The sequence below is a fragment of the Dysidea avara genome, chromosome 8 (genome assembly GCF_963678975.1).
Source record: "Dysidea avara chromosome 8, odDysAvar1.4, whole genome shotgun sequence".
NCBI lineage: Eukaryota > Metazoa > Porifera > Demospongiae > Dictyoceratida > Dysideidae > Dysidea > Dysidea avara.
In genome coordinates, this window is record NC_089279.1 from 15,023,402 (window position 1) to 15,038,747 (window position 15,346).

General features: G+C 38.6%; 1 protein-coding gene across 1 annotated transcript in view; it reads right to left on the reverse strand.

The window, feature by feature from the left end:
- Positions 1 to 15,346, reverse strand: part of LOC136264790 (uncharacterized) — a 168,539-nt gene that overhangs the window by 1,037 nt on the left and 152,156 nt on the right. The window contains exon 21 of the mRNA XM_066059559.1: positions 577 to 740. Within this exon, the coding sequence (XP_065915631.1) occupies positions 577 to 740 (164 nt within the window). The remainder of the gene's footprint in view (positions 1 to 576; positions 741 to 15,346) is intronic.

Genomic DNA, 15,346 nt, shown 5'->3' on the forward strand with positions numbered 1-15,346 from the left:
TTAGTTTAGTTTAGTTTTTTTAGCTGGTGTAGCACAGAATCCCAAGTGTTTCACTTTATTTAGTGGTAAGCTCAAAGGTAAGTTTCACTAAACACATTGAACTCGCATGTAGTTATACACCTTGTACTGTGATCAACAGAAAAGAAAATATTTTTAATAGATTCTGTCAAAATGGAATGACAGAATAAGTCCAGTATGCTTGAAAACAAGGGGTTATACATACATGGTTACCAGAGAGATTGAATTGTATCAGCATTAAATTGGTTGTACAGATTTCCCTTAAATCATGCAAATCAGCTGCCAATCCCATACTATAGTCAAACAGTGATCAGAACATCTCTACAAATTAGTCCAACAATACAAAGAGGTGTAGCAATCAAAAGGTTAGGTATGAAACTGAAGCACATAGGTAGCCAAGACTGTGTTGATACTTATGTGAATTATTTTCAATGTTGAAACCCTGTTGTTACAAAATTAATTTGCTTGTTGTGGAACTATCTTGGGCACCACTGGCACCATATTTGATTTTGCATTGTAAAAAATAATGTTAAAGAATATTATGCATGATCTACTTACAACTGGTGTAACAATAGTGAAGTTGAAAAAAACTGTACAGCTCTTTTCCTGTGGAAGGTCTCTTAACTTCAAAATAGCACTCAATGGAGTAAAGGATTCATTCACTGCAATGATTAAATGAGGAATATCTAATTTCTTTCTGATGTAGTGAGTCTTGCCATCACCTAAAAAATAATATACTATGATGAAATGCAGGAACAAACCATAGCAGTTATAAATTGACAAATATTACCTGTCAAGTGAAAGCCTGACTAGTTTGCATAATTTCATTTTTTTAAATGAAACACATTGGGTAAAAGCATGTGCTACTAATTTTATGCACACTTTAGAAGGAAATGAAATAATTGTATTGTATTCACCTTTTCAAGGAGAGTAATGATATCTTTGTTACCATGAAGAAAACATGAGTAATGTGTTTATGTATCACTTTCGTACCTCAGATCAAAGGAGCTATCCATACTACATTTGCAGTTGGTGGGCTACATCTGAATGTAGACTGGGCTACAAGTGGGCAGCAAGGCCAAAATCAGTTGTGGGGATCGATTAATACTCATGTGATTAGTATGCACAACTTGAATTTCGCCATGAAAACCACTCAGACAGAGAGTGTTTTGTTACTCCACATTCCTACAAGTTGAACAATGTTGGGCTATGGTGAGAGCTAGCACTATAACATATTTACCAAGCATTTTCACATATTTCCGAATACAGACCACATCCCTATCATGAAATTACCACTCTGTGCGAAGCAACCACTCTACAAGCAAGCTTACCCATCTAGGCCTTTAGTAAACTCCATAATTATTTCATAAATGATTCAATAACACATTAAACTCATGTAACCAAAATTCTCTGTAGGATTTGTTTGTTCATCGCAATCAAATATAATTAACATGCTACCTTCATGACACATCACGGCACGTTACGGCATGCCCTACACAAACCACCCTTCCACCGCACCGAGCTCTAACACATTACTTCACATGATAACTACATAGAAACATCATATCACATACATGTACACACATACGTACATACAACTCTTTGGGGGAGGTAGGGCAACTGAGGTGAGGCGCATTTGCTTGAAAGGGAATCGTGTGTTATCACTGTCCCAGTCGTGCCACACTTAATGCTACCATTGATGATGTAACTTACAAGACATTAATAATGCCCAACAGTACATACACCCAACAGTGCTTACGCCCAACAGTACTTACGCCCAACAGTACTTATGCCCAATTGTAACTTTACCCAATAGTGCCTATACCCAACAGTACTCACGGCCCACAGTACCTATACCCAACATTACATTACAACACTCTAGCATTACCAACATTAAGTGACAGCCCATATTACAAACATCTAGTCGCAACAAACATTACAAACATTCAGTCGCAACAAACATTACAAACATTCAGTCGCAACAAACATTACGCACATCGCAACAAATAACCACATGTAATCGCAACACATAACCACATTTAGTCGCAACAAATATCGCACATATAATCGCAACACATAAGCACATATAATCACAACATATAACCACATTTCTCCGCAACAAACATAGGCACATTTAGTCGCAACAAACGTAACCAGTTTGAACATAGCATTTATTGTTATGTCGCATTAGTGATAACACATGCATCTTTGGACTGAATTACTTTTAACTAAGTTCAGCAATTTGCGCCCAATTTCCCCCAAAATAGTTGTTAACAGTGATATAAAACATAACACATGATGATGTATATTTTTGCAGAACTTGTGTCTATTTGTCATACTTGAATTAATGTTCCAGTACTATTAACGTACACATACCATATCAAAGCTCACAATGAATACAACATCATGAGTGACAAAATCCAATAATTCCATTGACTGTAACTCTGATTTACCATACCATTCATTACTGTTACATTATGACTATGTAATACTGCCACATGTGATAGTAATTAACCCTTAATGACATCAGAATCTATGAATGATGTAATGTATATAGTAGTAGTAGTATATCATGTACCACGGTAGTGGTACATAATAGGGATCAGGCAGAAATTTTTCAAAACACTCTAATAGAACGCACGCCAAAAGCAGCCTTCCGGGCTTTAGATTTTATTTCTAAAACATTCTAGACCTTTCTTTTGTGTTTACAACACTAGCCAACAAGTATTAAAAGTAAGGGAAATGGTTTTAGGTGTTTTTTAAAATTTTGAAAATGGTTAGATTCTCCATCTTCTTCTTTCTTCTTTCTTTCTTGTTTCGCGCGCCTACAGCTCGTAGGAAGTAGATATCAGCCCTAAAAACGTATGGCGTATTTAAAAAACATTCGTACCCAGGTCTGTGTGGTATTAAAATCTTCCCTCTCTAATGTGATTGCGAGATATAGAGCAAGAATCACTCTTCGAGACGCCATTCGATCGAGAAGCCATACAGATGATAATATAGAATTGTTTAAAATTCCATTGCTTTAGCTCACAGGACTAAAATGCATCAAGTTGTATCACACTAAACATTAAACATAACTATTGTTCACTGAAACTCGGGTTTTAGACTTCCTTCATTACGAGACAGTGAAGGGGGTGTGGCCCGCACCTCGTCACTTAAACTATTACTGTACGCCTTTCGTGTATACTTTCTATTATATTCTTCAGCTGTTTACCAGCTAAGAGTCGACATAACAAGGCTTGTAAGCTATTGGAACACACTGGTAAATTTCGAATTGAAAAGGGGTGTGTCCCTTCCGTACGCGATTGAAAAATAAAAAGCGGGATACTCCGTATACTCAGCACTTTAATTGGAGTCGACCACGTTTTGTCAAGCGTGTGTTTTACTCGTGTTGAGATTTCGCACCGCTTCGTTGCAGTAAACGGTCACACTAGTGGATTTATCTACTCGTCAAAGGAAAGTGGTATTGTTTACTGTATTGTTAACTGTATTGTTAACTAATTGTTTATTAAACTTATTTATGTAATTGTTTATTGCCAGTTGATATTACAATGGGTTTCTTTATTAAACGATCATGTACTGTTGAACGTATATTTAAGAAGTAGTCCATGTGCATGGACATGAAAAAAATCATGAAACTAGTGGGGCAAAAAAATTATTAATTTTCAACAAGTAGAATAGGGATCAAAGATTTGATTTTGAAAAAAACTGCGTAAACAAGAAGTAATAGGGATGATAATCCACAAAATTCTATGCATCATCAGTTCAAAGCAAGTTATTTGAATAGTGTACACTTAATTTGCGATTCCTATTTCAACTTGTGGTTAAATTTTGTTAAAATGTTGAAATAGGAATCGCAAATTGAGTGTACACTATTCAAATAACTTGCTTTGAACTGATGATGCATAGAATTTTGTGGATTATCATCCCTATTACTTCTTGTTTACGCAGTTTTTTTCAAAATCAAATCTTTGATCCCTATTCTACTTGTTGAAAATTAATAATTTTTTTGCCCCACTAGTAATCAATATATATCTGTATATTATTATCACAGTGGTCGTGTTGAAACCATAAATGGTGTCTACCACTACTGGGACAAGCCATCAAGTTGTGCTGCTGCCCCCCTTTGAATAGCTTCTTATGTACTGACCGTAAGATTTGATGACAGATATTATTCTACTTACCATGGCTATGGGATGTGCACAACCATAAATCTGTGACATGTTTTATGTGAATACAATGTATCCTCTGGTGATATTCTATGTACCCATATATTTGCAATGAAACTACATGACTAGTTTCAGCGGCCGTATCACTATGCACACAAACCCAAGTTATGCAGGGTAATGTGAACCTACACATGAATATGCATGATGGTAACAAGTGCTACAAATTAAATATGACGCATAACTCTAGTACATTTGTTAATGTATCCTGGTGACATGTTGGGATAATGCACAGAATGAAGAGTTTGAGTTGAATAAAATATCAGGGATCTTCGTGAAGTGTTCAAATGTAATAAGGATTATTAGTGATTATCAGGGTTCCAACCTTGTTAACTATGGAGCATATCTACTGCATAGTAATTAAGAACACATGCAGAGGGATCTATAAAATTGTTACTGCTGAAACCCACAGGTGCATACAGGTGAGGGCAATGAAAGGTTCTAGTTTGAATGCGTTCTGAGCAAGAGGATCGCCCAAAACAGATGGGTTCACAAACGCAGATTGTAAGTTGTGCGCTGTGTCCATGGAGTGTGGGGCAGTGGCGTAACCAGACTTGTACCGACACCAGGGCCCAGTGCAATAAGTTGAAATCGTATTCACAAGTGAAGCTATTTGAGTAGCTAAATTATCGAAGTGATAATTATTTCTAGAGGCGCTTATACCAATAACTTGGCAGTTTGAAGTGATTTCACAATAACGAAAGGTAATATAGCTGTTTTGCAGCCAAAAATGTGTGCAAGGTCTCGATCGATTATTCGGTAAAATAGTTTTTTCTACTACTCTATTACTAATTCCGTGGGCGTGACTTGATTGCTGACACTCGGGCCCAGGCCCGGGTAGGCCAGGGTTTAGTTACGCCATTGGTGTGGGGCTGTGTAACCAAAGTTACACCCCTGTCAAATGTTTGATAAGAACAGCTGTACAAAAGCCTTGTCACGGTGATTGCATAGTTCACACTCAAGAGTGAGTGGTACTGTAGTAGTGGGGTGCATGCACCCTACTTACGTATGCTGGGTAGGGGAATCTCCGCAAATAAGGTGGGGCAAGTGTGCTTTGTAACTGGGTGAGCACCTTTGCATTGTTACAAATGTTGAGGTATTGACAATTGGCGTGTTGGCAAGTTATTAGGTTGGTCAAATCACAGCAGATTTACACGAGTGATTGTGGTGGGAAGGTAGGATGGACTGCTAGGGGGCAGGTTGGAAGTTTAAAGTTGCGTTGCACTAATAATTGGGTTGAATTATCGGTAAAAGCCGATATTAGCTAATTTTACAAGTAGCAGTATCAGTTACAAAGTGGAGATATTTCATTGATTAACTAAAACCCATAATCAATCATTGATGACGGTAATGAACAGGTGAAAGTAAAGCTGTGAAATGCAGCATACAACACTTAACTGTTTATAACTATGTAGGCTTTTTTTTGCAAGTATGGCTGCCAGGCTATAGTAGGCTGTGGATATTTATTGGCACCCCACGTAATGAGTCAATCACTTTTCGCAAATGGTCTTGAATCCCACCGGAAACACTGTTTGATAAGCTGGCTTAGCTATTTTATAACCACTTGGCTTCTTTTCCATGAAGGGGTTAGTGGCAATACTTCAACAACATTGTAAAATCGTATGCACACTCAATTAACTACATTGATTACATTATCATTACATTTGCAATTTAATTTAGGTGATATCCTGCTCCCCCTTCCTTCTTCTGAAGGACTGAACATCAGCATAACCTTTACAAGAATAGGCAAATATTGATATTGGTAAAATTAATGTGAAAAATGTGTATCGGTGCAACAATAGTTTAAGGAGTATAATGCACTGGTAGCTGAACATTTCTAGCACTCGGGATAGTTTAGCTAGAAGAATGGTGGAGACATACATGTTCCAGGCCACCATCCATGAGGCAAAGGAGTTGATTTTTGGAGTGGGTGGGGATTGGGGCAAGTTGAAGCGCATCACTCTGAGATGATATTTTCCGCATGAAAAACATTTGCGTATATGCTGCTGAGTGGTGGATGTGTCGGGTACAGAGGATATGGCATGGGCGAACGAGCTATTGAATTCTATGTACTACTCTACAAGGATTCCAGTGCGCAAACATGCCGGTAGTGGAGCTATTAGTGGAGGAGGATGAGTAGTGCCAAGAATGGCTAGTTCTTGGGTATGCAGTTGTAGCTGGTTGAGGCTACCCGAAGATGGCCAGAACAGCAGGACATGGCCTGAAGTGTAAGTTGTTGTTGATTGAGGAGCTTTGGTTGCTAGCTGTAGACTGCAGCTGAGGAAATATGTTCGGGTTGACTGCTGGTTGAGAGGTAGGGGTCACTGTTGTTCCAGAAGTAGGAAGCACGAGTTGTGCCAGGGAAGCCTGTGGACTGGGAATAGCAACGGTAACCTGTGACAGGTATTTGGGTGCAACAGGTTTGTAAGCTGTATTGTGACAAAAGTAGACGCAGTGACTCGAAACCACTCAGACTGAGAGTGTTTTGTTACTCCACATTCCTACAAGTTGAACAATGTTGGGCTAAGGTGAGAGCTAGCACTATAACATATTTACCAAGCATTTTCGCATATTTCCGAATACAGACCACATCCCTATCATGAAATTACCATTCTGTGCAAAGCAACCACTCTACAAGCAAGCTTACCCATCTAGGCCTTTAGTAAACTCCATAATTATTTCATAAATGATTCAATAAAACATTAAACTCATGTAACCAAAATTCTCTGTAGGATTTGTTTGTTCATCGCAATCAAATATAACTAGAACATACTAGCTGCTGACCCATAACCATAATCGAAATTTTTAGGCATGCATATATCAAGACACACGGTAGTGTGCTGTGCGGCCCAAGAAGCCAGCACGCAACACCATGAGTATATTGACAGGAAGAAAGAAAACATGATTTTCGCACCTCCATAACTTTGTGCTGCCTTTACGAAACAAGACAATTTTTGCTGTGAACACGCATGCCAACTTCAGTACTGCACATACCAAATTTGAGCGAAATTGCTTCAAGCATTCCTGAGATATGTGACTTTAAATATTGGTTTAGTTTCTTCATTTTTTCTTCTTCCTCTTTTCACACATTTACAAAAACTGCCATAAAACGTGAATGCCATATCTGATTGCCTTGAAATTTGGCACACAGAAGGGAGCATAAAGGCGCATCTTGGTATCAAGTTTGGCTGAAATCAAGACACACGGTAGTGTGTCGTGCGGCCCAAGAAGCTGGCGCGTAACACCCATGAGTATATTGACAGGAAGAAAGAAAATGCAATTTTCGCACCTCCGTAGCTCTGTGCTTCCTTGATGAAACAAGACGTATTTTGCTGTGGACACTCCCTCCAACTTCAGCACTCCACATTCCAAATTTGAGCGAAATCGCATCAAGCGTTCCCGAGATATACGACTTCAAAAATTGGCTTAGTTTCTTTGTTGTTTTTTTTCTTCTTATTTTTCTTCCTCTTTTCGCACACTTACAAAAACTGCTATAAAATGCGAACGCCATATCCGATCGCCTTGAAATTTGGCACACAGAAAGGGGGTATAAAGGCGCATCTCTGTACCAACTTTGGCTGGAATACGATAAACAAGCAAAGAGTTATGAGCGATTATTCACGAAAAATAACACCAATATGTTGTCACGCCTACAGGGTAAACCGCGTATGGGAAGCAGCTGAAAATCGGTGGGTGAATAGGTTAACTATTGAACCTGAAACCTTTTGTGGTTTGAAAGAAATCGAGCTAAAAACCAGGAAGATACAACGAAAAAACCAACAGTGTGTAACAATTACGCAATCGACATTAGCTAATAAAAAAAACGACTGCTTGCCACGCCTACCAGATAAACCGATTGGGGTAATGCTTTGAAAATCGCTGTACAGATGGAGTTATCATCTTAGAAAGGCTCTTCAATGGTGTAAAAGAATCAGACTTAAAGCCACGGAGTTATAACACGAAATCCAACTTGGTGTAGCAAGTGCGAGATCGAGATACTCTAATAGAGCAGTCATCCTAATAGAGCAGTCATCCTAATAGAGCAGTCACCCGAAGAGAATTCAAGAGATCAGCTAGAAACAAGTAACCTGTATAGAGATCAGCTACAAACAAGTCACCCTGTAGAGAGATCAGCCACAAACAATTCACCCTGTAGAGAGATCAGCTTGAAGAAGTTACCTTGTAGGGAATTCATGCAACTATAGAAAGAGATAATTCAGCTAGAAGAAATCCCCATGTAGAGTTCAGCTACAAAGAAACCACAATGTAGAGAGTTCAGCTACAAACAAATCGCCCTGTAGAGAGATCAGCTAGAAGAAGTTGTTACCTTGTAGAGAGTTCAGCTACAAAGAAACCATTCTGTAAAGAGCTCAGCTGCAAACAAATCACCTGTATAGAATTCAGCTACAAACAAATCACCCTGTAGAGAGATCAGCTGGAAGAAATTACCTTGTAGAGAGTTCAGCTACAGTACAAAGAAACCACCATATGAGAGTTCAGCTGCAAAGAAATCACCCTGTAGAAAATTCTGCCACAAACAAATTGCCCTGTAGAAAGATCAGTTAGAAGAAGTTATCTTGTAGAGAGTTCAGCTACAAAGAAACCACCATGTAGAGAGTTCAGCTAGAAGAAATTACCTTGTAGAGAGTTCAGCCACAAAGAAACCATCATCTAGATAGTTCAGCTGCAAACAAATCACCTGTAGAGAGTTCAGCTACAAACAAATCTCCCTGTAGAGATATCAGTTAGAAGAAGTTACCTTGTAGAGAGTTCAGCTACAAAGAAACCATTCTGTAAAGAGCTCAGCAGCAAAAAAATCACCTGTACAGAATCCAGCTACAAATAAATCACCCTGTAGAGAGAACAGCTAGACGAAGTTACCTTGAAGAGTGTTCAGTTACAAAGAAACCACCATGGACAGTTCTGTAATAAATATATGTATTATATATATAATTTGTACATTTACTGATAAAATCAGAAATATTTAAGGTACATCTGCTTCATCTTTTCTTCTTCCTGTGGTAAAGAAAAAAAGATAGGTTTAAAAAGTCCCAAAGCAGGCCATAGGCCGGCTTTGGGGTATACAAATACAAAAAGAAGTGAAATCTAATCCAAAACAAGCTGTAAAAAAAGTGTGCGGCCCTCAAAAAGGCTATGGTGAAAAAAGATGTGAAATCCAAGGTGGCGGCCAAGAAATGGCTGTGATGGTAGGTTAATGGTAAAAATTTTAATAACGACAATTCAGGTGAATTTTGTGCCAATTGACCAAGCGGCACCAAAATTCACCTGAATTGTCGTTATTAAAATTTTTACCATTAACCTACCATCACAGCCATTTCTTGGCCGCCACCTTGGATTTCACATCTTTTTTCACCATAGCCTTTTTGAGGGCCGCACACTTTTTTTACAGCTTGGCTGTTTTGGATTAGATCAAGACACACGGTAGTGTGTCGTGCGGCCCAAGAAGCTGGCGCGCAACACCCTTGAGTATATTGACAGGAAGAAAGAAAACACACTTTTCGCACCTCCGTAGCTCTGTGCTGCCTTGAAGAAACAAGACGATTTTTGCTGTGGACACTCCCTCCACCTTCAGCACTCCACATTCCAAATTAGAGCGAAATCGCTTCAAGCGTTCCCGAGATATGCGACTTCAAAAATTGGCTTAGTTTCTTCGTTTTTTTTTCTTCTTATATTTCTTCCTCTTTTCGCACACTTACAAAAACTGCTATAAAACGCGAACGCCATATCCGATTGCCTTGAAATTTGGCACACTGAAGCGGGGTATAAAGGCGCATCTCTGTACCAACATTGGTTAGGATCCGATAAACAGGAAATGAGTTATGATCGATTATTCACAAAAAAATAACACCAGTATGTTATCACGCCTACAGGGTAAACCGTGTACGGGAAGAAGCTGAAAATCGGTGGGTTAATAGGTTAACTATTGAACCTCAAACCTTTTGTGGTTTGAAAAAAATCGAGCTAAAAACCAGGAAGATACAACGAAAAAACAAACAGTGTGTAACAATTACGCAATCGAGATTAGCTAATAAAAAACCATTACTTACCACGCCTTCCAGATAAACCGCTTGGGGTAATGCTTTGAAAATCGCTGTATAGATGGAGTAATCATCTTAGAAAGGCTCTTCAATGGTGTAGAAGAATCAGACTTAAAGCCACGGAGTTATAACACGAAATCCAACTTGGTGCAGCAAGTGCGAGATCGAGATACTCTAATAGAGCAGTCATCCTAATAGAGCAGTCACCCTGAAGAGAATTCAAGAGATCAGCTAGAAACAGGTAACCTGTATAGAGATCAGCTACAAAAAATTCACCCTGTAGAGTGATCAGCTACAAACAATTCACCCTGTAGAGAGATCAGCTAGAAGAAGTTACCTTGTAGGGAGTTCATGCAACTATGGAAAGAGATAGTTCAGCTAGAAGAAATCACCTTGTAGAGTTCAGCTACAAAGAAACTACCATGTAGAGAGTTCTACTACAAACAAATCGCCCTGTAGAGAGATCAATAGAAGAAGTTACCTTGTAGAGAGTTCATCTACAAACAAATCACCCTGTAGAAAGATCAGCTAGAAGGAGTCACCTCGTAGAGAGTTCAGTTACAAAGAAACCATCATGTAGAGAGTTCCGCTGCAAACAAATCTCCCTGTAGAGAGATCAGCTAGAAGAAGTTTCTTTGTAGAGAGTTCAGCTACAAACAAATTATCCTGTAGAAAGATCAGTTAGAAGAAGTTACCTTGTAGAGAGTTCAGCTACAAAGAAACCATCATGTAGAGAGTTCAGCTGCAAACAAATCACCTGTAGAAAGATCAGCTAGAAGAAATCACCTTGTAGACAGTTCAGTTACAAAGAAACCACCACGTAGAGAGTTCAGCTACAAACTAGTGACCTTGTAGAGATATCAGTTACCTTGTAGAGAGTTCAACTACAAAGAAACTATCATGTAGAGAGTTCAGCTGCAAACAAATCACCTGTAGAGGGTTCAGCTACAAACAAATCAACCTGTAGAAAGAAGAAGTCACCTTGTAGAGAGTTCAGCTACAAAGAACCATCATGTAGAGAGTTCAGCTGCAAAGAAATCCCCTGTAGAGAGTTCAGCTACAAACAAATCTCCCTGTAGAGAGATCAGCTAGAAGAAGTTTCCTTGTAGAGAGTTCAGCTACAAACAAATCATCCTGTCGAAAGATCAGCTAGAAGCAGTTACCTTGTGGAGAGTTCAGCTACAAAGAAACGTTCAGCTGCAAACAAATCACCTGTAGAGAGTTAAGCTACAGACAAATCTCCCTGTAGAGAGATCAGCTAGAAGAAGTTTCCTTGTAGAGAGTTCAGCTACAAACAAATATCCCTGTAGAAAGATCAGCTGGAAGAAGTCACCTTGTAGACAGTTCAGTTACAAAGAAACCACCACGTAGAGAGTTCAGCTACAAACTAGTGACCTTGTAGAGACATCAGTTACCTTGTAGACAGTTAAGCTACAAAGAAACCATCATGTAGAGAGTTCAGCTGCAAACAAATCACCTGTAGAGAGTTAAGCTACAAACAAATCTCCCTGTAGAGAGATCAGCTAGAAGAAGTTTCCTTGTAGAGAGTTCAGCTACACACAAATCACCCTGTAGAAAGATCAGCTAGAAGAAATTACCTTGTAGAGAGTTCAGTTACAAAGAAACCACCATGTAGAGAGTTCAGCTGCAAAGAAATCACCCTGTAGAAAATTCAGCCACAAACAAATTGCCCTGTAGAAAGATCAGTTAGAAGAAGTTACCTTGTAGAGAGTTCAGATACAAAGAAACCATTCTGTAAAGAGCTCAGCTTCAAACAAATCACCTGCACAGAATTCAGCTACAAACAAATCACCCTGTAGAGAGATCAGCTAAAAGAAGTTACCTTGTAGATAGTTCAGCTACAAACAAATCACCCTGTAGATAGATCAGCTAGAAGAAGTTACCTTGTAGATTATTCAGCTACAAACATTCACCCTGTAGAGAGAGCAGCAAGAAGAAGTCACCTTGTAGAGTGTTCAGTTACAAAGAAACCACCATGGAGAGTTCTATGATAAATATATGTATTATAATATTTCTTCCTGTAGTAAAGAAAAAAAGACAGGTTAAAAAAGTCCCAAAGCTGGCCATAGGCCGGCTTTGGGGTATACAAATACAAAAAGAAATGAAATCTAATCCAAAACAGCCAAGCTGTAAAAAAACAGTGCGGCCCTCAAAAAGGCTATGGTGAAAAAAGATGTGAAATCTAAGGTGGCGGCCAAGACATGGCTGTGATGGTAGGTTAATGGTAAAAATTTTAATAACGGCAATTTAGGTGAATTTTTTTGCCAAGACCAAGTGGCACAAAAATTCACTTGAATTGTCGTTATTAAAATTTTTACCATTAACCTACCATCATAGCCATTTCTTGGCCGCCACCTTGGATTTCACATCTTTTTTCACCATAGCCTTTTTGAGGGCCGCACTGTTTTTTTACAGCTTGGCTGTTTTGGATTAGATACAATAAACAGTGATGAAGGAGTTATAAGTAATTATTCATGAAAAAATACCAATATGTTGTCACGTCTACAGGGTAAACTACTTACGGGAAGAAGCTGAAAATCAGTAGGTGAATAGGTTAACTATTGAACCTCAAACCTTTTGTGGTTTGAAAGAAATCGAGCTAAAAACCAGGAAGATACAACGAAATAACTAACAGTATGTAACAATTATGCAATCAAAATTAGTTAATAAAAAAACGATTACTTGCCATGTCTACCAGAAAAACTGCTTGGAGTAATGCTTTGAAAATCGCTGTACAGATGGAGTAATCATCTTAGAAAGGCTCTTCAATGGTGTAGAGAAATCAGACTTAAAGCCACACAGTTATAACACAAAATCCAACTTGGTGCAGCAAGTGCGAGATCGAGTTACTCTAAAAGAGCAGTCACCCTGAAGAGAATTCAAGAGATCAGCTACAAACAAATCACCCTGTAGAAAGATCAGCTGGAAACAAGTCACCCTGTAGAAACAAGTCACCCTGTAGAGAGATCAGCTAGAAACAAGTCACCCTGTAGAGAGATCTGCTACAAACAAATCACCCTGTAGAAATATGTACTGGAAACAAATCACCATGTAGAGAGTTCAGCTAGAAACAAGTCACCCTGAAAAAGAGTTCAACTACAACAATGAGAGTTTCAGCTACAGTTCAGTTATGTAAATATTACTTATGTGATAAATCAATCAATTTATTCAGTGTTAAATATACAAATATTTAATCAGATAAAAGCTATACACACAATTGCTTCTTTTGTTCCACAATTCCTGCAGTAAAGAAAATAAAAACAAGTTAAAAGGAAGACCAAAGCCAATTTATGGCCAGCTTTCTGGCTTGCAATCCAAAAAGAAGTGATATCTAATCAAAAACAGCCAAATTGTCAAAAAAGAGTGCACCCTCCAAAAAGGCCAGGGTGAAAAAAGATGTGAAATCAAAGTTGGCGGCCAAGAAATGGCTGTGATGGTAAGGCTAATGGCAAAAATTTTAATAACAACAATTTAGGTGAATCTAGTGCCGAATCCTACTGAAACTTGGAGGAGGCAAAGCAAATTCACCTGAATTATCGTTATTAAACTTTTTGTCAATAACCTACCATCACAGCCATTTCTTGGGTGCCACTTTTGATTTTACATATTTTTTCACCCTGGCCTTTTCGGAGCTTTTTTTACAGCTTGGCTGTTTTGGTTTAGATAATATATCCAGTTGTATGCACTCATATTGGCTTGGATGATTGATCGCCCTGTGCAGGCTATCAGGCACCTGATATGGATGGGAAGTGTTTACATACCGTAAAGTCGGGTTGTTCAGTGCATGCGCTTATATTTTTCGGAGAAACTTTTTGTAAAAATGATACTATCTGTTAGGCGCATATACCTAATAAGTAATTATGGTGAGTGTAATGCGGAATCACTACGTTGTAATAGAGTAGTTAATAGTTTGTGCTGGTCACCACGCCAGTATGTAAGGATAATTGACTCCATTTCTGGGTGAAATCCTTCGTGATGAACGAGATTATTACTATCCAGATGGCTGATTTGCTGTATACATAGCGAAGAGAGACCTCAAGGGAGGCGTAAGTGCTTGAGAAGACATTAATTTTTCAGTACTTTCAGTGTTTCTTGCTGTGTGTAGCTCTATCATCACATTTTGCCATGTGCGCTTATCATCCATGGTTAATTACAAGAAATGCGTATGCACTTAACAAATAATATGCGCTTAATAGACACATGCGCTTAACAACCCGACTCTACGGTATTAGCTGTAACACAGAGCATTAGGGCTTTTGCCTGATATCTATGTCCTCTGCCCTTGGGCCTGCAGCCCTTGGGCAGTCAATCATACATATCGGGCAAAGCCCTCATGCCTGTGTTACAACTACTACATGTAGTGGTAAAATGTTTTATCATCATCAGGTCTAAATTTGAACTGCTTACTTGTTGAATGCATGAGTAGATATACATTGACCAACAAACTGTACCTCAATTAATTTCCCATTCCATGGTGAACACAGTGAAACAACAAGTTACAAACCCATGCATAGCCTGCTGCACTAGCAATTTATGATTGATTAAATGAACACCTGTAGTTTATTTCCTAGTAAAAATCGATTGTTTAGCTTTTCCTGCTGTCTATCACTATAACTTCAAGAGCATTTGCCAGATAAGGTTGAAAGCTGAACAGCAAATTCATGATTAGCTTTTCCCTCTAGTCAACAAAATATCAATCAAAGAAGTTTGAGGAAAACTTGCAAATTAGTCAGAATTTTGCTCAGTGGGTCACAAATGATTACATATCAAATGGTATGGCAGTACTGTTTACGTAGTAAACCCTCCCCCCCCCCCCCCCCCCCCAAGAATGATGCACGCCATCTAAAATGCTGCCTACAAAAATCATCCTAGAAACATCTTATGTGATGAAAATCGCCTTTACTAAATAATATTAGTCTATCTAAAGTCAGCAGATACCTGTAACTTCATGATAAGTTCAATGCCACACCTATCAATTAGTTAATGTAATCTTGGTTAATTAAAAGCGATCAAGCACCT